Below are 27,422 nucleotides of genomic sequence, written 5' to 3' on the forward strand. Positions count from 1 at the left end.
CGGCGGCGATGTGGGCGCCGATGCGCCACGTGGCGGCTCCTGGTTGGGCACGGGCGGCGGCGGCGACGTGTCCGGCGCGGACCGGACGTGTCCGGCGCGCGGAGGGGAACGGGGCTAGGGTGAGGGTTGGAGTGGATCCGGGATTTTTGGGGGAGATGCCTTTTTATACATAGAAGGAGCTAGGAGGCTCCAAATTGAGCATGGTTTTCGGCCACGCGATCATGATCTAAAGACCAAGATGATGGAGGGGGTTTAGCTGGGTTTTGGGCCACTTTGGAGAGGTGTTGGGCTGCAACACACACGAGGCCTTTACGGTTCCTCGGTTAACCGTTGGAGTATCAAACGAAGTCCAAATGGTACGAAACTTGACAGGCGGTCTACCGGTAGTAAACCAAGGCCGCTTGGCAAGTCTCGGTCCAATCCGAGAACGTTTAGTACCCGCACACGAAAAGAGGTAAAAGGGGACACCGGAGGACATAGGAGCGCCGGAATGCAGAACGGACAACGGGGAAAATGCTCGGATGCATGAGACGAACACGTATGCAAATGCGATGCACATGATGACATGATATGATATGCATGACAAGGACAAAAACAAAATGAAGGCAAAACCCAACAACGAGGAAATATCATAACTTAGTGCCGAAAATGGCAAGAGTTGGAATACAAATATGGTAGGTTACATATGAGGCGTTACAGAGTATTACAAGAGTTGATCTACCACGAGATCGTAGAGGCTAAACCCTAGAAGCTAGCCTAGGATTATGATTGTCCTCCTCCTACGGACTAAACCCTTCGGTTTATATATATAGACACCAGAGGGGGCTCGGGTTACACAAAGTCGGTTACAAGGGAGGAGATCTACATATCTGAATTGCCAAGCATGCCTTCCACGCAAAGGAGAGTCCCACCCGGACACGGGACAAAGTCTTCAATCTTGTATCTTCATAGTCCAATAGTCCGGCCAAAGGATATAGTCCGGCTGTCCGAGGACCCCCCAATCCAGGACTCCCTCACCCTTAAAAGAAACAAATTCTTCTATTCGTTCCACATTATATTAATCATATATACCGTTAGCATAAGAATCTAGGGTTTCATTATCATTAAATTTGCATAAAAAGGGAAGGTGTGGAGCCTTCATCCTAGAGCAACAAGTATAATCATATCTCAAGCATAGTTGTCGAACATACCAACGCAACATATAAATTTGATCCCATAATTATTTCCCTTTTTGAATCAAGCGATAATCCCTAAAGTATTCACGTTGATCCAACGTGTCTCCCATTACATAATTGAATGGGGTTTTCTCAGGATTATCAATGTACTACATAATATCTTTCACATAATGAGCATCGAAGGTTTTAGGAGGTTCCCCATCTCCATGAGTAGCAAGTATACCTAATTTTTTTGGTATTTCGTGTTCCGTATCCATAACTAAAGATAGAGAACAACTTAGAATAGCAAATAAAATCTACTTAGTGATAAAGCGAACAAGCACACACGAGAATATTCACCCCACGCTATAACTCCCCGGCAACGGCGCCAGAAAAAGGTATTGATAACCCACAAGTATAGGGGATCAATTGTAGCCTATTTCGATAAGTAAGAGTGTCGAACCCAACAAGGAGCTAAAGGTAGAACAAATATTCCCTCAAGTTTTATCGACCACCGATACAACTCTACGCACGCTTGACGTTCGCTTTACCTAGAACAAATATAAAATTAGAAGTACTTTGTAGGTGTAACGGGATAGGTTTGCAAGATATAAGGAGCACGTAAATAAAAATTGGGGGCTGATTTAGGTAAAGAAGCAATAAAGTTAGTGTAGCGAGTGTGGGAAAGTGGTGGTAGGAGTTATGAAATTGTCCCTAAGCAATTGACTACTTTACTAGACCGATAGCAAGTTTTATGTGGGAGAGGCCACTGCTAGCATGTCATCCCTGACTTGGAATTCTATGAACTTATGATTGGAACTATTAGCAAGCATCGGCAACTACTAACGTTCATTAAGGTCAAACCCAACCATAGCATTAAGATATATTGGTCCCCCTTCAATCCCGTATGCATCAATTTCTATGCTAGGTTGAAGCTTCTGTCACTCTTGCCCTCCAATACATAGTCCTATCAACATACAACTAACCCTATGGTCTGATCCACGCGCGCGCTCATATGATGGGAACCAAAGGACAGCAACATAACCACAAGCAAATTAAACCAATCATAGCAATTCACCAATTACCGATAGGACAACGAATATCTACTCAGACATGCATCATAGGATGGCAACACATCATTGGATAATAATATGAAGCATAAAGCACCATGTTCAAGTAGAGGGTACAACGGGTTGCGGGAGAGTGGACCGCTGTAGATAGATGGGGGAAGGTGATGAAGATGTTGGTGAACATGACGGAGGTGTTGGTGTAGATCGTTGTCGTGATGATGGCCCCGGCGGCGTTCCGGCGCCACCGGGAGAGAGGGGAGATCCCCCCTTCTTCTTCTTCTTCCTTGACCTTCTCCCTAGAGGGGAGAAGGGTTTCCCCTATGGTCCATGGCCTCCATGGCGGCGAAGGGGCGAGAGCCCCTTCGAGATTGGATCTGTCTCTCTCTGTTTCTGTGTTTCAGATTCTGCCCTTTCACCGTTTCTTATATTCCCGGAGATCCTAACTCCAATTCGGCTGAAATTTTAACATGATTTCTATTCGGATATTGGCTTTCGTGCGGCGAAAGAAGGGTACCAACCGCCTTACGGGGTGGCCAGGAGGGCCCAGGGCGTGCCTGACCCCCTGGGGCGTGCCCCCTGCCTCGTGCCCCCCTCGGGCATCGTCTCGTGTTGATTCTTCTTCCCAAAAATCACATATATTCCAAAAAATCTCTATCAGTTTTTATCCCGTTTGGACTCCGTTTGATATGGATTTGCTGCGAAACAAAAAACATGCAATGAACAGGAACTGGCACTGGGCACTGGATCAATATGGTAGTCCCAAAAATAGTATAAAAAGTTGCCAAAAGTATATGAAAGTTGTAGAATATTGGCATGGAACAATCAAAAATTATAGATACGACAGAGACGTATCAATCATCATATCTCAAATCTATTACTAAGAATCAAGTTTATTTTGTCGATGATCTTCATGAAACTTTTTATTATATCCTTCTTGGATATCTATCACTTTGGGACTAATTTTCATGTGTTTCTTTTGATAAGCTCAAACAAATATAAGTGAAGATCATGAGCATAATTTTTCTTTCTATCAAAATAATTTAAGTGAAGCAAGAGAAAATTTCTTGAAAATTTTACTAACTCTCAAAAAGACCTAAGTGAAGCAAGAGATCATTTCTTCAAAAAATACCAAAGCACGCAGTGCTCAAAAAGATATAAGTGAAGCACTAGAGCAAATCCATAGCTCATAAAAATTTAAGTGAAGCATAGTGAGCAATTCTAACAAGTCATGACATAATTTTGGCTCTCTCAAACAAGTGTGTCCAGCAAGGGATCAAGACTTAAAACACAAAGCAAAACAAGCAAAGACTCAAATCATACAAGACGCTCCAAGCAAAACACATAGTATGTGACGAATAAAAATATGGCTTCGAGTAAAATACCGAAGGTTGTTAGAAGAAAGAGGGGATGCCACTCGGGGAATCCCCAAGTTTAGTTGCTTGCTTCTCTTAGGATAACAACTTGCGGTGCCATGGGCGTCCCCAAGATTAGGCTCTTCTTACTCCTTATTCCTTCATCCATCATAAGATAACTCAAAACTTGAAAACTTCAATCACACAAAACTCAACAAAACCTTCGTGAGATCCGTTAGTATAAGAAAACAAATCACTACTATAAGTACTATAGAAAACCAATTCACATTTTAGTTTTGCATTATATCTACTGTATTCCAACTTTTCTATGGCAAAAACTCATGAAATAAAACCATAGAATCATCAAAACAAGCACACAACGCAAAGAAAACAGAATCTGTCAAAAACAGAACAACCTGTAGCAATCTGGATATTTCGAATACTTTTGTAACTCCAAAAATCTTGAGAAATTAGTAAAACCTGAGAAATTTGTATATTAATCTTTTGCAAGAAGAATTGGTATTTTATAACACTCTGGTTAAAAACTAGAATTGTTTTCGTGAGCGCGAAAGTTTCTGTTTTTCAGCAAGATCAAACAACTATCACCCAAGAAGATCCTAAAGGCTATACTTGGCACAAACATTAATTAAAACACAAAAAATGCAATCATAACAGTAGCATAATTGTTCTAACACTCAAGAACAGAAAGCAAAAGGCAAAAAATAAATTTTATTCATTGGGTTGCCTCCCAACAAGCGCTATCATTTTACGCCCTTAGCTAGGCATAAAGCAAGGATCTAAGTTTTGTCATCCTTATTTCGAGATCCATAGGATGCCCTCACGATTGATTCATATGGTGGCCTAATTCTAGTTCTAGGGAAGTGTTCCATACCCTTATTTAGTGGAAACTAGAACTTAATATTGCCTTCTTTCATATCAGTCATGGCACCGATAGTGCGTAAAAACGGTCTATCAAGGATAATTGGACAAGACGGATTGCAATCAATATCAAGAACAATAAAATCTATGGGTACATAATTCCTATTTGAAAGAATAAGAACATCATTAATTCTTCCCATATGATTTTTAATAGTAGAATCCGCCGAGTGCAAATTTAAAGAACATTCTTCAATATCGGTAAGACCAAGCACATCACATAAAGATTTCAGAATTGTAGAAACACTAGCACCCAAGTCACATAAAGCAAAACACTCATAATTTTTAATCTTGACTTTGATAGTAGGTTCCCATTCATCATATAATTTTCTAGGAATTCAAACTTCTAATTCCAACTTTTCTTCTAAATCTTTCATCATGGCATCAACAATATGTTTAGTAAAAGCTTTATTTTGTTCATAAGCATGGGATGAATTTATCATGGATTGCAACGAAGAAATACAATCAATCAAAGAGCAACTATCACAATTAAAGTCTTTGTAATCCAAAAGAGTGGGCACATCAGTAGTTAAAGTTTTGACCTCTTCGAACACACTTTTATCAATTTTCTCAACAAGATTTTCACCCTCCAAATTATCGAGATGCCTTCTAGCTAAAGTTGACTCTTCTCCAGTCCCTTATCAATCTTAATTTTACTAAATAAGGAATAAATAGAAGAAACACCAATCATTTTAAGATCATCATTTTTATCTTCTAACGAGATAGGTTTGGCTGCCATTTGATTTACCGGGGTAGCTTGTGCATCGGATATTTTTCCTAGCAAACTTTCGGCAAAAGAATAATTAGATTGGAGATTGCAAACTTCTCTACTAATATCATCAAGTTGTTTTGTTATAGCATCTAGCACAACAGAGTGCTCCTTGAGTTCTTTGGTAAAATATTTATTATGATCAAATTGTGTAGTCATATATTCCTTAGTACTTTTCTCAATTTCAAACAGAATATTGGGGTAAGGAACATCATAATATTTTCTTTGAGGCATCATGACTATGCAAATAAGAACACACACAAAAACAGATCTGGCAAAAAAACGGCAAACGAAGCGAAGAAAACGGAAAAATTTTGTGAAGTGGGGGAGAGGAAAATGAGAGGAAAATGGCAAATAATGTAAATTGCGAGGAGATGAGATTTGTGATTAGGAACCTGGTAGATGTTGAAGATCCTCCCCGGCAACGGAGCTAGAAATTCCTTTTGATGACTGCTAGAACTACGTCCGTATTTTCCCAAAGAGGAAGGGATGATGCAGCACAACGACAGTAGGTATTTTCCTCAGTGATGAGAACATGGTTATCGAACCAGTAGGAGAACCAAGCAACACTATGTAAACAGCACCTGCACACAAATAACAAATACTCACAACCTGAAGTATTAAAGGGGTTGTCAATCCCTTTCGGGTAACGGCGCCAGAAATTGGCAAACGGACGTGAGAGGGTTGTAAATATTGATAGATCGAACGCCAAATAAAATAAAGTGCAACAAGGTATTTTTGTATTTTTGGTTTAATAGATATGAAAATAAAGACAAATAAAGTAGATCGCAAAGGAAAATAATATGAGAAAGAGACTCGGAGGCCGTAGGTTTCACTAGTGGCTTCTCTCGAAAAAAATAGCAAACAGTGGGTAAACAAATTACTGTTGGGCAATTGATAGAACTTCAAATAATCATGACGATATCTAGGAAATGATCTTTACACAGGCATCACGTCCAAGATTAGTAGACCGACTCCTGCCTGCATCTACTACTATTACTCCACACATCGACCGCTATCCAGGATGCATCTAGTGTATTAAGGTCATGGAGAAACGGAGTAAGGCAATAAGGACGATCACATGATGTAGAAAATATATATTTATGTAGAAATAGACCCCATCATTTTATCCTTAGTAGCAACGATACATACGTGTCGGTTCCTCTTCTGTCACTGGGATCAAGCATCGTAAGATCGAACCCACTACAAAGCACCTCTTCCCATTACAAGATAAATATATCAAGTTGGCTAAAAACCCAAATATCAGAGAAGAAATATGAGGCTATAAGCAATCATGCATATAAGAGATCAAAGAAACTCAAATAACTTTCATGGATAAAAAGATAGATCTGATCATAAACTCAAAGTTCATCCGATCCCAACAAACACACCGCAAAAAGAGTTACATCATATGAATATCCAAGAGACCACTGTATTTATAATTAAAAGAGAGTGAGGAAGCCATCTAGCTACTAACTACTGACCCAAAGGTCTACAAAAGACTACTCACGCATCATCGGAGAGGCACCAATGGAAGTGGTGAACCCCTCCGTGATGGTGTCTAGATTGGATCTAGTGGTTCTGGACTCTACGGCGGCTGGAATTGATTTTTGTCGACTTCCCTAGGGTTTCTGGAATATTGGGGTATTTGTAGAGAAAATAGGCAGTTCAGGGGGCACCCGAGGTGGGCACAACCCACCAGGGCGCGCTTGGGCCTCTTGGCGCGCCCTGGTGGGTTATGCTCCCCTCGGAGCACCCCCAAGTGCTTCTCCGGCTCACCGGATGTCTTCTGGTCCAAAAAAATCCACAAAAAGTTTTGCTGCGTTTGGACTCCGTTTGGTATTGATTTCCTGCGATGTAAAAAAACATGCAGAAAACAACAACTGGCACTTGGCACTATGTCAATAGGTTAGTACCAAAAATGATATAAAATGACTTAAAAATGATTATAAAACATCCAAGAATGATAATATAGCAGCATGGAAAAATAAAAAATTATTGATACGTTAGTGACGTATCAGGTTCATACTTTCGCAAATGCAATCTCTCAACATCATTAACATAATTCAATCACATGATAATCCCTCAAAGTGTGGCAAAGAATCACTGCAAAGTATCTTTTCACATCAAAGAAACTAAGATGAAATCACGTAGGAGGTAGTAAACCAGCTCAAAGTTGTCTTTCCAATCAATCTATTGAACCAGCCCCCAAAGTGTCAAGAATAGTTCTAGAGATCGTACTACAACAATGCCATATGATACGTATCATTCAGTTCTTATGTGACCTAGAATACCCCGATGTCACCACGTGTATCCGCGAGTACAGACATGCATCATGTGATCTCAAATCCAAAATTTTCAATCCAACATAAAGAAACCTCAAAGAGAAAGACTCAATTGACCATGAAAATAAGAGAGGGAGTTGAAGATCCAACTATATTGATAAAGCTCATGATACATCAAGATTGTATCAAATCAAGAACACGAGAGAGAGAGAGAGAGAGATGAAACACATAGCCACTGGTACAAGCCCTCAACCCCGAGGATGAACTACTTACGCATCACTATGGAGGCAGCAAGGTTGATGAAGATGGCCTCCCCAATGGTTTTCCCCTCTGGCAGGATGCTGGAGAAGACCTCTAGGTGAGACCGCTTCGTAAGAGAGGCTTGCATGGCGCAGGAATTATTCTAGGTTTCTCTTTGGGTGTTTCTCTATTTATATGATTTTGCAACACTGGAATCACGCAAAATGGAGCCACGAGGGGCCACAAGCCAGGGGCGAGCCCTACCGCCCGGGAATGCCGGGATGGCTTATGGCCACCTCGTGAGTCTTCTTGTTGCCATTCAAAGCTTCTAGTGTCCTTCTCGGTCCAGAAAAAATTGTCATAAATTTTCATCGTGTTTGTACCTTCATATGTGTGGATTTTTTGCGAAACAAATAACATAAGAATTAAAAAACAAGAACTGGTAGTGGGCCCTAGATTAATAACTTAGTCCATAAAAAATATAAAAGTGCGCCAAAGCCATACATAGTTGATGTAAATATAGCATGAACACATCATAAATTACAGATACATTGGAGACGTATCAGCACCCCAAGCTTAATTTCTGTCCTTGAGTAGTTAAATGATAAAATAAACCATTTATGAAGTGTTAATGCTATAATAGGACAGACCTTTGATGACAAAGGCAATGATAATTCTAATAACAAGTAACATCGTTCCTTTAAGTTCAACATATCATAAACATGTAATGAAGTATCTCGCAGCCTTTCAAGATTATATTGCAAACAGAAAGTAATGAATGAATTTAAGATGACGACTAGGTACCCACATGTGAAGATAACCATCATACTTATACAATGCTCAACAATTGCTATTAGAAGAATGCATGCAAAGCTAAGAGGGATCCTCATGCTCAATACGTGGCACTGAAAGAGAGAGAGAAAGATGGAATTGACTCAACATGAAAATTAAATAGACAGGCCCTTCACTGAGGGAAGCAGGGATTAAGATATGTCAGAGCTCATTTGGTTTTAAAATAGAGACATATTTATTTTGGGAGGTGTACTTTTCCTGTCAATGATTTAACGACAAAGGTTTCCAATATCTTTCATGCTAAACACATTAATGGCAGTTCTCGTGCTTTTACACCCCCCCCCACCACAAACAACACAATCCATGGCTAGCCGAATCCATGGGTGCCTGCGAACTTTCAACTTTTCCGGGGGGAGTGTCCTTTATAAATTTTAATATTTTATTTGGGACTGGGCATCCCTATTACCAGCCTATCTCATAATTTTCACAAGCGAATAAACTCTCGTCGTCAGTAAAATACATTTAGCATGGAGGATACTGGTTACTCACACCGCTCCATGAACTGTACGGGCACACAAAATACAAGTTTATGTGAAGATTTAGATGTGGCACATGCAAATTTACTTGGAATGACAGTGTGACTGTAGGATGGTCTGGCCTATTGCTCTCTCCTTGTGCTTATTTCGCTTTAGGGGGGTGGTTTACAGGGACAACTTTTGTAACTTCTTGGTATACCCATGGATTGGCTAGTTCCTATTTGGAAGGTTGTAATTTCTTAACCGCAGCAGTTTCTACCCCTGCTAATAGTTTAGCACACTCTTTGTTGCTACTATGGGGGCCCGAAGCACAAGGAGATTTTACTCGTTGGTGTCAATTAGGCGGTCTATGGACTTTTGTAGCTCTCCACGGGGCTTTTGCACTAATAGGTTTCATGTTACGCCAATTTGAACTTGCTCGGTCTGTTCAATTGCAGCCTTATAATGCAATCTCATTCTCTGGTCCAATTGTTGTTTTTGTTTTTGTATATACCATCTATAGGTAGGTATGGTGGACACTTTATGGCATAAACTTGTTTCAAGGATGGATGCACAATCAGTATGTCTGCTTAGTATAGCAAAGGCTACCAAATGACCGGGGGCAACCTCCTGCTTAGAAATAAAGCCCTAGAGTTCATACTTTCACCATTGCAATCTGTCAAGATCATTAACATAATTGAATCAGATGATAATCCCTCAAAGTGCAGCAAAGAATCACTCCAAAGTCTCTATTCCTATCGGAGAAAGTAGGATGAAATCGCGCAGCAGCTAGTAAACCACCTCAAAGTTGTGTTTCCAATCAATCCATTAAACCACCCCCAAAGTGTCACGGATAATTCTAGAGATCATACTAGAACAACACCATATGATACGTATCATTCAACTCTTATGTCACCTAGAACACCCAATGTCACCACAGGTATCCGCAAGTTAAGACATGCATCAAGTGATCTCAAATCCAAAATATTCAGTTTAACATAAAGAAACGACAAAGATCAAGACTCAATTCACCATAAAAATAAGAGAGGGAGGTGAACATCATAAGACCGAACTATATTGGTAAAGCTCATGATACATCAAGATCATGTCAAATCACAAACACGAGGGAGGGAGAGAGAGAGATCAAACACATAGCTATTGGTACAAACCCTCAGCCCTGAGGATGAACTACTCGCGCATCACCATGGAGGCAGAAAGATTGATGAAGATGGCCTCCCCAATGGTTTTCCCCCTCTAGCAGGGTGCCAAAGAAGGCCTCCAAATGAGATCGCTTTGGAACATAGGCTTGTAGCGATGGATGAACTATTATATATTTCTTTCCGGGGGTTTCTCTATTTATAGGATTTTTCAGCGTTGGAATCACCTGAAATGGAGCCACGAGGGGGGCCACAAGCCATGCGGTGCGCCCTGCCCCCTGGGTGTGGCGGGCTAGCTTGTGGCCACCTCGTGGGTGTTCTGGCTGCCTCCCAAAGCATCTAGGGTCCTTCTCGGTCTAGGAAAAATCATCGTGAAATTTCATCATGTTTGGACCTTCCTATGTATGGATTTTCTGCAAAGAAAAAGCATACAAAAAATAGGAGCTAACACTAGATTAATAAGTTAGTCCATAAAAATAATATAAATATGCACCAAAAACCATATATAATTGATGTAAATATATCATGAATACTTCATAAATTATAAATACGTTGGAGACTTATCAGAGAGTGACCCGACTCTTGAGTCTATTCAAGTGGGAGTGAGTGATTTACATGCCCATGGGGGCAATTGTGTAGCTTAGGAGTCCTTAAGAAATTACGAAGGTTACCCTTAAAGTAAGGAGGTGGGAGGTTAGAACTAGGTAATTTTTTGTCCTTTGGCCCATGTGCCTCTAATTGGACAAGGAGGTGGGTTGTAGCACATTATGGGGAGTATCCCTACACCACATGGAGGCTTCCTTTTTAGGTCTTGGGCCTCTTCACTCTCTTGCCTTCACCTTTTACTTATTATTTTATGCGTTCTTCCTCCTTTGACTTGGCATGAAGGTTTGCTTGGAGTTTTGTTGACCAGGATGGCTTGCTTGGACCCATCGGGGCTTGCCAGGCCTATTGTTGACCTTCCAAAATTGTGTAGAATAGGCTTGACTTTTGTGGTCTGCCTGTGCATTTAAGATAGGGGGTGGGACCTCGGTTAGAGTTCTAGCCATTACTACAACATGAGTCCCCTTGACTCGGACTCACAAAAGTGTTCTTCACGGTTTCGAGTCAATAAGTTGGCCTTGGAGTATTGTCGGTGTTCTTGAAGCCTTCACGGATGCTTGATAAGCTCTAGTGTTGTGTGTTATCGAAGAAGGGCGTCATCTTGGTTTTGTTAAGTCCATTTGACCCTCGTGACCATCGTCTTGGGTAATTTATGGAAGTCCATGCGGCCCCTAATAACTTAATTCAACTCCAAGAAATATCCTCTGGGAATTTGGGTCCTTACGCGACTTGCGGGAATTTGGGGAACCACCACAAATTTTATGGGGCCATGAATTACTCCTAGAATACCTTGCGGGAATTTGAGGCACCACCGTAAGTTTTACGGAGCCATGAATACCCCGTGAGAATTTTTGGGCACCACCATAAATTACATAGCGATATATGACTCCAGAAATATCTTGCATGGATCTATGACTCTTCTTCCATATATTTCCATCTTCGGTAAATATTTTGCGGAAATATGGAGCCTCTCCATAATTTAAGTTTGGCCACGAGAAATATTTCACCAAAATATGGTGTCTTTCGGGGTCCCTAAAGCCATTTGATTAGCGGTTCAAAGGAGACGTCCCTGAATGATGGAAAAAATATCATGGGAAGAACTAGTACACATCCATGGTCGTCCACGCATTTTTATTATTGGAGCTTCCGGACATTATTATACTTTATTGTAATTTTTTATACCAGAAATAATTTTTCTTCGAAGTCCCTCGTGGATTCTTGCAATTTATAAAAATCTGGCATTTTCAGTTATTTTTAGGTCACCTGGTGAAATTTTTTTGAAAATAAGGGCCTCTAAGAATTTTTTTAGAACATCCAGCATCCATTAGGTAAAGTTCAGTAGTCTCCAAGGCTTGTCTATAATTACTTGTAAAGTGGAGGGCCTGTGCATTTAAAACCAAACTGAAAAACAATATCAAAAGGGATCCCGACCAACCTTAATATTTTTGTTTATGGTTGATAATTCAAAAGCCATAGGGAAGTTGGTTTCTCGTATAAAATAAATAAATTAATTTTACAAAAAGTACCGATTTCTTGGAGGCCGAGCGTAGCCCATGACATCACTCCCTTACAATCTTCTCCACATTACCAGCACTGGCCCACCACCAACACGAAGGGCTGAAGGCCACCACACGAGACCTCCTAATCAGCGCTTGAGACGCCCGAATCAGCGTGTGGCGCTAGCGCAGCCATCTCACGGGCCATGGTCCATTTGTCATATGACGATCACTCTCTATTGGCTGGACCGCTTGATTAACTCGCTAGCTTTCCTTCGAAAAATCGCTCGCAAGCTGACTACGCCATTTTCCTCGCTTTTTTGGTGTTGCGAAGTTGTTCAGAAAATAAAACCAACTACCGTTTTTCAAGTAAAAAGTTTCATGAATTTGAAAAAAATCATAAATTTCAAAAAAGTTCATGGACTTTAAAAAACATCAACTTAAAAATATCATAAGTTTGAAAAAGGTTCAAGGATTTGAAAAATGTCCATACATTTGAGAAAATTCATGAATTTGAAAAGTTCATGACTTTTAAATTATTCAAGGATTTGAAAAGTTTGTGAATTTGAAGAAAGCTAATGAAATTTGAAAAAGTTTAGCAATTAGAAAATAGATGTCCAAAAAGTTCAAATTATATAAAAAGAATGAATGCAAATTAAAATAGGAAAACCCCAGAAAGAAAACGAAAATAACCGAACAGAAGTTTCTAAAAGCTTCCCAGAAACAAATCAAAGACCAACCAAAAAAGTAAAAAAAATAAGAATAAAACAAGGAAAAAAGAATTTAAATCGACCAAACAAAACCGAAGTACAAAAAAAGAGAAACCAGCCAAAAAAACTAGAGGGGCCCTGTAGAAGGTTGCCAAAATCTGGCGCGGCTATGTCTCGCTTGCTGCGGGATAGTAGCTGTCCTCGCCGTAGTTACCATAGTATTTTTGAAATGTTTACTCTGTGTATAAGAATTGTTGCCGGAGTTTTTTTTAAATGTTTGTATCAAAAAAGTATTCAAAACTTTCAAGAAAATGTACCTAATATTAGAAAAAGTTGTGAATTACGTATTTTAAAAATATTAAACATGTATAAAAAAATGTTGCCGGTGTACACAACAAATGTACAATGTGTATGAAAAAGTAAAATTTAAACATATATTGAAAAACTATTAATAATGTATTAAAAATATTGTTAAATGCGTATAAAAAAGTTAAAGATGTATACAAAATATATAAAACATACCATGAAAAAATATACTCCCTCCGTTCCGAATTACTTGTCGCTGGTATGGATGTATCTAGATGTATTTTAGTTTTAGATACATCCATTTCTGCGACGAGTAATTTGGAACAAAGGGAGTAGACATCAAAACATATATTTAAAAAATTATTTATTTGTAAAATGTTAAACATGTATAAAAATATTTTCTTTATGGATACCAATTTTTTTACAAAATGTATGAAAAAATTAGACATTAAATATATATATTAAGAAAAATGTTAAACATGCATAAAAACTGTCCCTGGTATATATAAAAAATGTCCGTATTGTATACAAAAAAGGTACATTGTGCTTGAAAAATAGCAGACACGTGTTGAAAAACTTCAATGAAAACCAAAAAAACTGACATAGAACAAATAAATCCAAAGAAAGAAAAAAGAGATAGGAAAAGGGAAACAGAAAATCAATAGAAAAACCAAAGAAACCCCAAGAGAAAACTTGGTAGATCAATGGAATAACTAAAAAAATAGAACAACATAAAAAAAACTAAAGCTGGAGTGTTGGGCTGGCCTAATAGCGCCCAACCATAGGAGATTCCTAATGAGAATCGGTACGGGCGAGAAATAGTTGTCGCATCCAAAACCTGTGTGAGGAGCTAAAAGGGTTGACCCATCTAACTCACCAAACGTTGGAAGAATGTGTGTGATGTGTACCAAAATCAAAGTAAACACGCGCGTGGAGCACCAAAAACGAAATCGCCTACCACACACCCACTACTTAGCCACATGACCTCATGAGTCCTGGCCTCTCGTGGTGGACCAGGCGTCGCACCCAACCCTAGTGACCAGGACTCCAGGGGTCATGAGCTGGATAGGCCGAGCACGTTGACTTCGCCATGCTAGCCTAGCACATCACCCCTCCATCGTCGCTCTTAGGACGCCAGACCTCCATCATAGCTCCTCCTCCTAGTCGGCCTTGATTGGATATCTCCCTAGTTGGCGCTTGCGGCGCAGGCTCCACCATCGCTCCTTCTCTAGAGTTGGTGTGATGGACCAAGTGACTGAGGTCGAGGACAAGTTGGCATTGAAGGTCGGCTGGCTGTGGTGGCTGGCGCCATGACCCCGAGCGAAACAATTGCGGCTACAGCATCAACGGTGGCGCGCATTCCTGAGTTGATTTTATTGTTTGTTGCAAGGGATTTCTTGCAATTGGACATTTATTTGATTTTTGTTAATTGCTTTGCAAGAGGTTTCTTTCCCTAGCAACAAGGAGGTGGTGCCCTAAAAAAGAGGTGGGGTTGGTTTGAAAAATAATTAATAGGGATTGTGTGGTTTGAATAAAAATCAATAGTAGAAGGCATGCGTCCATAAGAGGGATTAAAGCGATGAAAGCAAAACCACAAGGGCGATGTTAGGTGTTGGCCGGCCAGCCGAAATTTCTACTGGTCGCCTAACAACCATTCAATTCGGCCGTTCTAGACCATTTGATTCCCCGCCTTGTCCTTGTCCTTCTACCTTACCTCCTCACCTCACTCACCTCCCTGCCACACCACACGCTCTCCTCTCGTCACAGAGCTCACTCTCCTCTCGCTGCACAACCCTGGTTTCATGTGCAGCACGCAGCAAGAAACATGTTGCCGTCGTCACAAAAGCTGCACGCAACTTGTAGCTCGTGGTCGCCGCCGCCCCAGCAAACGGAAGTTTCCCGTCATGCCATCGCCAAGAAAGGTTGTAGCAAAACCCGTTGCTGGTTGCAGCAAAAAAACGTACACAGTCGCTGGTATTTTGACTCTCACTGGCCCGCCACAGCACTCGTAGGTTGTAGTGCCCTGTAGTTCCTTTAGACGTTTGTAGCATGGCTGTAGGTGGGTTGTAACTCCTGCCGACAATGGTTGCAACTTTTGATGTGGGGGGAGGGGGTTGCAACTCCGGCGAAAGCCATTCCAACAAAAAGCAAGGCCAGTTGCAACTCCGGCGAGAGCCAATTCCAGCAAAAAGTGTATGCGGTTGCAGCTTGTCAGCGCAAAAATCCAGCAAAACACAATGTCGGTCTAGCCAAAAAAAATTTAGGATGCAATTTGTACACCCCCTTTCTAGCATTGCCGTCGGCCGATTCCAGCCTAAAGTGGTGGCATACAACAACTCATTGGTTGCACCTCAGGCTACAATGCCAGATGCTAGTTCCAGCATCACCATCGCTCGCCGGTTTGCATCCATCGTCGTGGTCGGTCGCTGTGGTCGCATCGTTCGGTCACCACCATTGAAGCACGCGGGGGCTATGAGTTGTGGCAATCGGCGCCAGTGGCCACATCGGCGCCACTTACACGCAGCATCACCCCATCACCAGGTCATGCTATCTGCCCTATAAATGTCATCATTGTCACGTCTGTCCTCTCCGAGATGGGCTCGAATCTGCAAGGGCGACGCGTGTTTTGTATCGCGGCTGCTTATCCTCCGCAGCATGCAGTGCCAAATCTAGGAGGGTGCGGTGGGCAGCCGTAGTAGGGAGAGGTTGTTGCGGTCAGAGGGGATGGTAGCCATGGAAAAATGAGAAGTAAGACGAGAGGAGGAAAAAATACAACGATGCGGTGCGAAAATGATTTTTTTCTTCAAAAAGGAGCATAACCTTTTTGCATCAAACAATGCACACAACCATCTTTATTAAATTATCCAGCAAAGCCTTCCAGAATAAATACATGAATCAACTCAAAGCCGCCTCCCTGGCGAGCACTATCATCATACCTATATACTTGATGATGTGACGTGACCTCGCACCAACACATACCATGTAATCCGGTGGCCTCACTAAGCCGCCCGTCAAGCTGGGAACACCGGCCGGTCTTGTAGACCATCAACGCGCATTGCATGTGCACTCTCTATAATCCGCCACCGCCATCTTCCATCGTCAAATCTTCAGGAGCGATCAATGCATTGACCTTGTCAGGCCATCTTGCCGTCGACGCCAGACAGTGCCACCCTCATGTGTGCGCGTCAACACGCGTCTGTCCCTGAGACTGCACTGCACCGCGCTACCAAGACCCGTCGTCATCGATGCGGTACATGCACACCACTCCTCCTCTTGTCCCCTTCAGGCAGCGCAACTCCAAATAATGCCCACAAGATGGAGAACGGCGTCGAAGGCACCGCCATCGTTCGATCTGGGAGACCGGGTTTTCCCCAGAGGAGCCGAAACATGGTAACAATGATTGCAACCGATGATTCCTTCGACAAGGAGATGACGTCCACAACACCGCGATCGTCTGCCATGACCGAGGTCGACATGGTTTTTGTTGGTGGTCACGCCACACTGAGCCAGCAGCTACCTGGAACGCCGTCAGGGATCCAACATCCCTCGCTGACCCCTCTACATGCCTCCGACTGGCCACGGTCCCTACTGTTGATGGATCTGGGTGATGGCCAGATCCATGACACACGGTCGCCCACCATAGGCAGGGAAGCACGTGGGCTCACATGGGCATGGAGGCGAGCGTCGCTGCCGCACGACCAGGGACACTGTCTTGACCGTTGTGCGTGCTCACCCTCTTGGTCCCGCCCAGCCGAGCCAGAGTGTAGTTGCGGCGTCCGTCACCCCGGATAGGGATTAGTTGGGCACCGCACCACCACAACACGCATCGGGACCTCCCAGCGTTGTTGACACCATGCCGCCGTTCGCCGGAGAGAATCGCACCCCTGTTGCCGTCCCACCGCGGATCCGCCTGAGGCATCTTGTTGGCCGCCATCGATGGGATCCAGGTCGAGAGAGAAAGGTCTTCAAGGAACACCCCGCAGCCGTCGTCTTCGGACCTGTGCAGGCTTCACCAGCAGGGCCTTAGGCGGCGGCGAGACAAGGAGGAGGCTGGTGGTATACCTTTGGCAGCGTAGTTGAATCGTCCCCGCGCTCCTCTCGAGGGCGTGCGAAAACGATGGGCTATTGGATCCGGTTTTGATCGAAATGTCAGATTGCGACCAACCTAATTTATATGCGGTCGGCTGGCACCAATCATTTATCAACCCAGAAACTCTTCTTTAATTAAGTACAATAGGGATAAAATATAATTGTGTGCATCACAAATCACAGTGATGTTTTCCGGGAAACAAATTAGAACCGCCCGTTTGAATACGAAGGCGGCGCGTGCCGCTAAGCCACGAACACGTCAAACAGGCCCATTGGCCCGCGTTGCTGGTGCCGGCTTGACGAAGCGCCTCCAGTACCGGTGCTGCGCCCATACAGCGCCCATGGACTCGATGGGTACGCCCTTCGTCTCCGGTAGGAACACCGCCACGAACACCGTCATGACGACCACCCACCAGGCGTAGTAACCGAAGGTAATGTATTTGAACCGGCACAACATTTCCATGAATGACTGCGACTGCGCAAAGGTGAGCAACCCCGAGACTGCCCCGCTCAAGCCTAGAGCCGACGACCTCACCTCAAGGGGGAAGATCTCGCTGGTGATCACCCACGAGAGGGGGCCCCATGACACGCCGAATCCCGCCGTGTATACGCAGACGAGCGCCACAACGGCCATCGCGTAACCTCGCGGCATCGCGACCTCGCCGTTGGTCCCCAGCTGCGCGCCGAAGATCCACGCCATGGCCACCAGGGACAGGATTAGGACGACGCCGCCCAGAAAGAAGAGAGAGCGGCGGCCGAACCGGTCGACGACGAGCCCGGCGACCACTATGGATGCGAGGCTGACGACGTCGGTGATGATCGAGCCCAGGATGGCCTTCTGGCTCGTGAACCCGATGGTGTAGAAGAGGAGAGGCGTGAAGATGGACACCACGATCACGCCCGTTAGCTCAAAGAACACCGTCATGGCCACGGCCATAACAAGGTGTGGCCGGTACTCGCGGCGACCGAGGCGCCGGAGTGCGCCAGACTCGTGCATCTTGTCCTCCTCCGCGGCTTGGATGATATCCTGGAGCTCCGCGTTGATGTCGGTGTCCAGTCCACGGATGCGCCGCAGTGAAGCGCGAGCCTCGTCGACCTTCCCCCGCAGCACCAGGCTGTTGGGCGTATCCGGGATGAGCGCCGCGCCCACGACGATGAAGCCAGCAGGGACGATGCCTATGCCGAGAGAGAGGCGCCAGCCCCACCTAGGAATGGTGTTGGCGCCGTAGTCGACAAGATCGGCCATGAACAGGCCCACGTTGAGGAAGAAGTGGAAGGTGCTCGTGAACGCCCCGCGCCACCGCGCCGGCGCTATCTCTGCCAGGTATAAGGGCGCAGACTGCAACAACAACAAAAAACACATCCGTTACAATGCACGTCATGCATATGGAGTTGGACGAAAGCGCGCGCGTTAATTACCAAACTAGTGAAACCGACGGCGACGCCGAGGAGAATGCGGCCGATGATGAGCATCTCAATGTTAACTGCGGTGAAGTTGAGGAGGGCGCCGGCGAGAAACAGCAAGCCGCCTATGAGCATGGAATTCGCCCTATAGTGAGTCGTATTACAATTCACTGGCCGTCGTTTTACAACGTCGTGACTGGGAAAACCCTGAGACGAAGGTGTTGAGCAACTGACTGTCGAAGATGCAATAGGTATCCTGCTTCGCGTTGGACATCTTCCGCAGAATCTCCGGAAAGAAGGCCTCGAGGAAGGACTCCATCTGCGTCAACCCACCTGACATTTCGCAGAAACAATTTTAAACATGATTGATCAAGTGGCCAACAGATACATGGTCATATCATTTTTTTCAAGAACCGACAGAAGAACTGCACAAGTGCAAATATTAGGCTCGAAAGGGATACTACCGGAACAAAACGGCAGCGCCTAATTATTGCATCAATCACTTTTATCCTGGACCGCTAAATCTTCATCCAACAACCATAAAACATGGAAGCCGATAACTGCCACATGTGTGGCGTGGAGGGCGACCCGCCCGCACGCATCGTGTGGCATGGACGGGAACCGCCCCGCACGACCCCGTCCGCGCGCACAAAAGCGCGCCCGCACGTCCGGTGCGTGGCAACCCCGCCCGCACTGCCTCGTCCGGGCCAGACGAGCCGCTGCCCGCACGACCCAGCCGTTTCCGGCCTCCGATCCGTCCCCTCTCTCGTCTGCGCCCTCGCCCCCCGCCTGTCGAACCCCGACCTCCGTCGCCGGCCATCTCTGGTTGCCATGGCAACCAGGGAGGATCTGTAGGGCGCTCCCACTGCAAACCATACCCCTTATCTCCCCCACCCCATCCCCCCCCAACCCCCACTCCAACAACGCCCTCCAGAGACGACCAGCTAAAAGCAGGTGAATCTCCCGATCTCCCTATTGTTTCTCATCCTCCTTCTGGGCAGAAAATTGCAAAATTACTGATGAAGTTGGCAACTAGATCCATCCTACAGGGTTAAAACACTACATACGTTGTGTGACTTCGCAGTTGCCAAGCAGAATACACTAGATCTGCCATGTAGTACGCTAGAGATAACCGTGAGTTCTCAGTAGGTTGATGCTCCTAGTTGGTGAATGAATGGATGTGCAGGAATCCATAAAAAGGGAGAGAGAATTGATAAATTTGGAATAATGGGGGGTGTGAAAATTAATTGCCATTGGTGTATAACGTCAGTTGCCACCTGTCATTGTCGTCAACTGCCACCATGTCAACTTATTGCTTGCCATCCTATTGTAGAGCCTGATGCCATCGAATCAAACGGATAGCTAGCACCAGATTTTAGAAAAGGATAGTGGATGTGCATGTCCTACTAGCCATGATATGTTGGTTGCCAACGCATGAAAATGTGACAGCACTGACGTGTTAACTTCTACATGCAAGCAGCACAATGATAAAATTTTTTTTGAATTGTTGATGCCTTCTTGTTCATCCAGTGATTGAGAGCACATCAGAACAGAAGCGAGACACGGAAAAGAATGAATCACGAAGATGGTGCAGATGATTGGGGTTCTCAAAGGCCAGAAACGTCGCCACCTTTCGATGCATCAGAGTACAGTCAGCTCATCTCTGCAGGGCCGTTGCTGCCGCTGCTAGAACAGTATGCAGGCGTAGGTACGATGCGTGCTAAAAAATGAAGAGAAACATTTGCCATCTTCGCGACGATGGACATGACATTCTACTTATGTCGTGCACTGTCATTTGTCTTGCAGGTTCTTATGACCAGAACAATCTTAGGGGGGGCCCGTGGCAAGTGCACTCACAAGGCGCTAACACTGACAAATGTACGGGCAGCCAACTCCAACTAGCTAGTATGGCTAATCAAGGTAATGCAAAAACGAAAAAAGAGCACATAATGCTGTGGACATGAAAAATGAACATGAAAAAAAGATGGCAAAAGGACTCACGAGTTATCACGGGTGTAAAATGCAGAGCCTTCGTGCAGCACGTGGAATCGGGCAGCACCCATGTACCTGCCATCGACGTCGTACACAGGTGAGTCCATAAACATAGTGAAGATGCGGATGCTCAGTCAGCACAAGGAGCATAGTTGACAACTACAAAAATTGCCATGACTGGTCTTCTACGGTTGCCATGTATTAAAAACAACATTTGCCATCTCTGCACACCTGCAGTTGCCATGTAGGAAAAGCTGCAGTTGCCATTTCATGACAACTGCAATTGCCATCTAATAACAAACTGCGATTGCCCTACCGATGCAACTTCAGTTGCCATGCAAGCAAAAATGCATTTGCCACATAAGGGCAACTGCAGTTGCCGTGCTAGCACGAAATGCGTTTGCCGCGATTTGACCAACCACTACTATGATTGCAGGTTATTACGCTGGCGGTGACCCGGCAAACGTCTCCTGGCAAGCTTCGCAAATTCCTGGTGGATCACGTCATTATGGTGTAACAGACCACACACAATGGTCAAATACAGCACAACAAGGTAGAGGGAAAATATCTGAACCACAAAAAACAGCGCTACATTTGCTATTTGTAGTTATTTGTAGGCAAAACAATGGTTGCCATGTTTGTTGAACAGTAGGTGCCATGTCTGCACACCTACAGCTGCCATAAAAATGACCACCCACAGACTGACGGCTTGCTGTCTGTAAAAGATGTCATGGAAAATCACTCGAAGATGGTGTGATCCGTTGCGATCCACATGTTAGCCAACACAAAATTCTTAATCTCGTACCTGTTTTTCCCTGTTACAGAACCTACAACTACAATGCACAGCGGCGCCGGCACATCTACTGCGGGGAGCTCTGAGCGCACGGAAGACGCGTTCCACCAGACAGCAGACAAACATGCCGCAAACAATTTCGAGTCAGAGTCGGGAATGGCAATCATTCCAGCAATGCCGGCAAGCACCCCTTTGAACACAAGCACTGGCAACTCTCAGGTAGATGGGACTGCCACCCATACTGAAGTGAACGATGAAACTGACGACAACGCGCAAGGGGATGAAGATGGTGGGCAATCAGAGATCGTGGTGCCTCAGCCACCGTACATTGGGCAAAGATTTGAGTCATTCGAAGCAGCAAAGGAATACTACCAGACATATGCAAAGTTCCATGGGTTTGCGGTCAACACCGAGTACCGTAGGAAAATTAAGAAAACTAACGAGTACAGCAGAGGTGAGATGAGGTGCCACAAGGCACGCAGGAACAAGAAGGGGAAAGGCGATGCGCCTGTCGTTCCGGAACGAAAGAGAGGTATCATTCAGAAGACTGAGTGCCCTGTCCGGTGTAAGCTAAACGTAGATGGAGCACAGTGGGTGGTCAATGAGTATTTTGACGAGCACAACCACCAACTGATAAAGAAGTTCGACCTGGTGAAATTTCTGACCGCCCACAGAGGGTTCACCCCCGTCGAAAGGCAATTCGTAAAGCTGCTACATGATTGTAACGTCGGTCCATCGAGAATGGTGCAGATACTATCTCTCATCCACAGCAAAAAGGGGACTCTGAGTAGCATGCCGTACATACCAGCTGACGTCACAAACCTACGGGCAAGGTACCGTAGAGAGAGCAAGTTGGCAGACATAGAGGCCACAATTGCCTACTTCGATGAGAAAGCCAAAGAAGATGCAGATTTCTTCTACAGGATAAGGTTGGACGATGAGGACCGTGTCAGGAACATGTATTGGGTGGATGGTGCTGCAAGGAGCGCCTACAAACATTTCCGAGATTGCATTTCATTCAACGCGACGTACCTCACCAACATGTACAAGATGCCGTGCGCTCCGTTCATAGGGATAAATAACCACAATCAGTCGTTGTAGTTCGGCTGTGGGCTCGTCCGGAACGAAGACACGGATGGGTACGTTTGGCTGTTCAAGACCTTCTTGGAGTGCATGGATGGACTTGCTCCGATGAACATAATAACGGACCAGGATTTCAGCATGCGTGCAGGCATAGAGGAGGTCTTTCCGTTGGTAGTGCACAGGCACTGTAGGTGGCACATTATAAAGAAGGCTGAGGAGATGCTAGGACCGTTCTTTGCTGACCGTCCAGAGCTGCACAAGGCATTCGAACTGTGCGTGGACCACAGCTTGACGGTGGAGGAGTTTGAAAGGAGCTGGATGGCCATGACTGAAACACATCAAGTCCAAGACAATGAGACTCTTGTAAGCCTGTGGGAGAAGCGAATGTACTGGGTGCCGGCCTACTTCATGCAGTGCTTCTTCCCCTTTCTGCAGACTACGCAGCGCAGCGAGGGATTCAATGCTGTTTTGAAGCGGTACGTTAGTCCTGGCAACTCATTGCTACAGTTTGCCAAGCAGTACACAGCTTTGCAACAAAAATTTTTGGGATCTGAGCTGCAGCAAGAAGCGAACACCGCGCTAAAGCAGCCAAAATTGCTAACGTACTTACCGATGGAGAGGCAAATGAGCAAGATATACACCAACAAGATCTTTAACAAGTAAGTCAGTTGCGTTATAGTCTTATTTGCAGAAAAAGCACCAAGTCAGTATGTGCCTTATAGAGTGCGATGCAGTTGCCATGATTTTGCGGTTGCCATGTTTAATAAAGTACTGTTTGCCATACTTACTCAGATGCAGTTGTCATATTCAATAGAAATTCTGTTTGTCATGCTTACCCGGATGCAGTTTCAATGTTCAATGAAATGCAGTTGCCATGTTTAATGCAATGTACTTCCACTGGACATGTTGGTGTGCAAATGCTAGTGTCAAATGGAAAATGTTATGTTGTTGCCATGTCTATTGAAATGCAATTGCCATGTTTACTAAAATGCAACTGCCATGTTTGCTGAAATGCAATTGCCATGTTTAATAAACTCTAGTTGCCATGTTTAACAAAATGCAGTTGCCATGTTTAAATAAGATGCATCTGCCATGTTTGTTGAAAATGCAGTTGCCATGTCTATTGTACTGCATTTGCCATGTATAGCGTACTGCATTTGCCATGTTCAACATACTATATTTGCCATGTTCAATGAATTACGTTTGCCATGTTCAAACAAAATGTATATCTATTTTCCATGACAACATAAGGTGCTACAAGAAAAAAGCCCACAATAGTTTAACAGAAAACACACAAAAAATGCAGATTCCAGGAAGAAATAAAGCGTGCCAGCATGTTCACGGCTTTCCAGGTGGACGAACGTACGTTCAAGGTGTGTTCTATTTTGGGCATGTCAGATTCAGAACCTGAAGACCCGGACAAAGGAAGGAACTACTTCGTCACAGCCTCGATAGGCGAAAGTGAGTTCTACTGCCAATGCTGCAAGTTCGAACGGGACGGCATTGTGTGCTGTCACATACTAAAAGTAATGGACGTGAACGCTGTGACACGGATGCCCCGACATTTCATAAGGCGGCGATGGACTTGGGACGCTGACGATGCGTTGGCGCCGCAAACAACACACGCAGTTCTGGCTGTGCATGACGAGAGACCAGAGTCAACCATGGAAGCCGTGAGGCACGTTGTGCTGACAAAGAACTATGCTGAGCTAATTGATGAAGCGTGCAAGAGTGATGACACATCGAGAGTCGCAGAAAAACACAGGAAAGCACTAAAAAGAGAGCTTGATGAGATCAAGAAGAGGAAAGCCGAGGAAGCCTTACACCGGTTCCCCCGCACATCAAGCGTGCCTTCATCCACGGGGTCGTCGTCTGAAAACTCAGAGATAGGATCTGGAACAGCAAGCACACAGACCCAGGTCAGGAACCCACCCCGTTCCATCACAAAGGGTCGTCCAAGAGAGATAAGGTACAAGTCGGGATTGGAGATCCAAGCAAAACACAAGAAAACGAAGAAAGGGGCGGCCAATCCATGAGCAAAAATTGTGGCGTTGTGGACATTTTGTTTTGTACCCTAGATGTTGAGAATTCTTTTTTAAAACAATTGGGGGAATAACTCTTCAGGGGCATCAGAAGTGCAAGGGAAAATTCATTGAATGGTTAAATGCAGTTGCCATGTTATGGGTACTTAATCTGCCATGATGTATGCATTTAATTTGCCATGTTATGTGTAGTTAGTCTGCCATGATTTTTGATACTAAACATGCCATGCTAATTTATGCTAAATATGCCATGCTGTTTTGTACTGAATATGCCATGCTAGTTGTAGTGGATCTGCCATGTTAATTGTACTGGATCTGTCATCTTAGTTGTGCTGTAGTTGCCATGTTAATTATGCTGGAGCTGCCATGTTGTTTGTACTGTATCTGCCATGTTAGATGTACTGGACATATGCCATGGTATTCCTGATGACTCTGCATGGCATGTATTCACATGACAAAAACGACGCGGTTTACGGGCACGTAGTGTGTTGTGTGCAAGTGTATGGGAAACAAGTTGGAAAACAGCGTAACGTGCATAAACCCCAGCAAAAACGTTGTGGCTGCATGATCAACCTACCCCCGTGCAGTTACCGATGAAAATGAAGAAGAAAAACAGCCAAAAATGTAAAACGACAATGACTTCCACTACCCATGTCTGATGAACTACATTTGCCATTGTTTTTAAAACATCATAGACGCGTTCAAAGCATCAAACCGGTGCTAGAAACGACAAAACCATTGTAATAATTATGCCTAAAAGTAGGTTCACGTCCACACATATATTACATGAAACTATTCAAATGTCACTCGCACACCACCACTACATAGTAGCCTACGCGGGGTTGTAGCCACAACATAGCACACAAACATAGTTTTCAACAATAAACAACGAGATAATACCTTACATTCCTCGGCAACAGAATGTAAGGTGTGCGTCCGGTCTGTAACGCCACGTGATCACTTGTACTTCTTGGTGACTTTCTTGATAGCTTCTTGCACAAACTCGCGTGCTCCCGCCCGCTTGTTGAAATCTTCATTCGTCAACCAGTTCCATGTGTGGATTTTCCGGAGCTCAACGACCGTTGTAGCTATGATAGCGGGGACAATTCTGCCTTCCCACTTCGCAAGGTACTCCAGCGCGTGAAAGCCACAGTCCGTCCTGCACGAGGAAAAGAGTAACGTGACCACGCAAAGAGCTCAGACGTAACAAAAGACAGACTTCAATTTCAGATCTGACAAACAAAACAGGAATTGGATTGATGTAAAATGGCAGACGAAAAGGGAGGAAGGAATTACGTGTTCCCTTGCTTTGTAGTCGCCACATACTAAGTTGGGAAATGACTGATCTAGACCTTTGAGTGTTCATAGTCACGGTGCCATGTCTCTTTGAGGTTCTTAATGAAGAATTCAGCATGCGTGGTGAGGTCTACATCATCTTCCGAACGGATTGAATCAAGCACCTCAACATGTTGGTTCTTCAGGTCAAGACAGATCACGTAGTGGTGACCACACTTGTCGTGTGGGTCATGTGGTAAAAGCTCCTGGAACATGGGGAACATGACCTGCATTTTAAAAAGTGAGGAAAATGAGAATCAGCGTTCGCGTAAAGAACAGCAGAGGGACAAAGGAATTAGAATCACGTAGAAAAACTCTGGTTATGGGTGGGGGTAGTTGAAATAAAGTTGCCGTCCATGTGTGAACAAAAGTATGCCATGTATGTTACTGTCAAGTTGCCACATAGTTTGCGCGGCATGGAAAAATCAAATAAGTCAGTGTGCACGGCAGCTGTTGCCACATGAAAACAGCTGCCACGTAAAACACAACTGCAGATGATGGCAACAAAAAGCACACCTTGTGAAAAAAAAGTGCAGACATTGAAGGAGTACTCACATATTTCTTCATTGTGAGCTTGAAATCACCGTGTTGGGCAAAGTTCTTCCTCAGGATTTTGTGGTGGAAGTCACCGTCCCATATTTTGCAGGTCACACTGTAATGCATGATTGTCTTGTCGGCGCACACATCGGTGTGGTTGTTGATGTAGTCAATCCCGCATGCAACTACGTTCGTCGACATTTTGCCGTTTGGCCTCACGGACTCAGCAAGATCACCAAGGTCGACGTACGTCGCTCCGCATTGAATGACTTTGGTTCTGTCCAAACATGAGCTGTATGAAAACAATATAACATGGAAGGATCATGCCTACTAAGTAAAAAAAATTTATGAAAGAACTAAAACAATATAACATAGAAAGTACGAAGGATGTGAATGGTAAAAAAGGAGCAAAGCAAAATGAGATGTTATGGGGTGTGGTCGTTTACGCTTTCAGCTCTTTCATGTGCTTGCCGCTGGACCTCGCATTTCCAAACCGCTTGACGATATCGTACAGCTGGGTCTGTTCTTTAGTGGCCCTGAATTCGGGCTCGTAGTCTTCCGCGGGAGGTGGGTGCACTACCCTCTGCTGCCTCACAGAACCAGGAGTGGCACTCCTAATGGTATCCTCGGATACCGTGTCTGCAGGCACGTTGGAACTTGATTGCCCTTGCCCTCGTGAGGACTTCCTCTATAATGCTGCCTCCTCAAGCATGCGGTAAGTTTCTTCAAGAGACGGTGAAATCTCCTCGGGTGTGGATGCAG

General features: G+C 44.5%; 2 protein-coding genes across 2 annotated transcripts; both read right to left on the reverse strand.

Annotated features, from left to right (window-relative positions):
* Positions 1 to 17,642: 17,642 nt before the first annotated feature.
* Positions 17,643 to 19,698, reverse strand: LOC125516799 (sugar transport protein MST1-like). Its single transcript, XM_048682108.1, has 4 exons — positions 19,683 to 19,698; positions 19,085 to 19,211; positions 18,894 to 19,023; positions 17,643 to 18,813 (listed from the first exon to the last, which is right to left on the reverse strand). The coding sequence occupies exons 1-4, from the start codon at positions 19,696 to 19,698 to the stop codon at positions 17,734 to 17,736; spliced, it is 1,353 nt and encodes a 450-aa protein (XP_048538065.1). The 3' UTR covers positions 17,643 to 17,733.
* Positions 19,699 to 25,902: 6,204 nt separating this feature from the next.
* On the reverse strand, positions 25,903 to 26,948 carry LOC125513626. Its single transcript, XM_048678789.1, has 2 exons — positions 26,679 to 26,948; positions 25,903 to 26,350 (listed from the first exon to the last, which is right to left on the reverse strand). Exons 1-2 carry the CDS (start codon positions 26,859 to 26,861, stop codon positions 26,135 to 26,137), a joined length of 399 nt encoding a protein of 132 aa, XP_048534746.1. The 5' UTR covers positions 26,862 to 26,948; the 3' UTR covers positions 25,903 to 26,134.
* Between the last annotated feature and the right edge of the window lie 474 nt (positions 26,949 to 27,422).

The sequence above is a fragment of the Triticum urartu genome, chromosome 6 (assembly GCF_003073215.2).
Source record: "Triticum urartu cultivar G1812 chromosome 6, Tu2.1, whole genome shotgun sequence".
Classification (NCBI taxonomy): domain Eukaryota; kingdom Viridiplantae; phylum Streptophyta; class Magnoliopsida; order Poales; family Poaceae; genus Triticum; species Triticum urartu.

Coding starts and splice junctions, on each gene's coding strand:
- LOC125516799 (XM_048682108.1), bottom strand. Junction 19,024..19,084: donor CTCAACACCTTCGTCTCAGG/GTTTTCCCAGTC, acceptor GACTCACTATAG/GGCGAATTCCATGCTCATAG. Junction 18,814..18,893: donor CCGTCGGTTTCACTAGTTTG/GTAATTAACGCG, acceptor TTGTTGTTGCAG/TCTGCGCCCTTATACCTGGC.
- LOC125513626 (XM_048678789.1), bottom strand. CDS start 26,861: ATGTCGACGAACGTAGTTGCATGCGGGATTGACTACATCAACAACCAC. Junction 26,351..26,678: donor AGCTCACAATGAAGAAATAT/GTGAGTACTCCT, acceptor TTTAAAATGCAG/GTCATGTTCCCCATGTTCCA.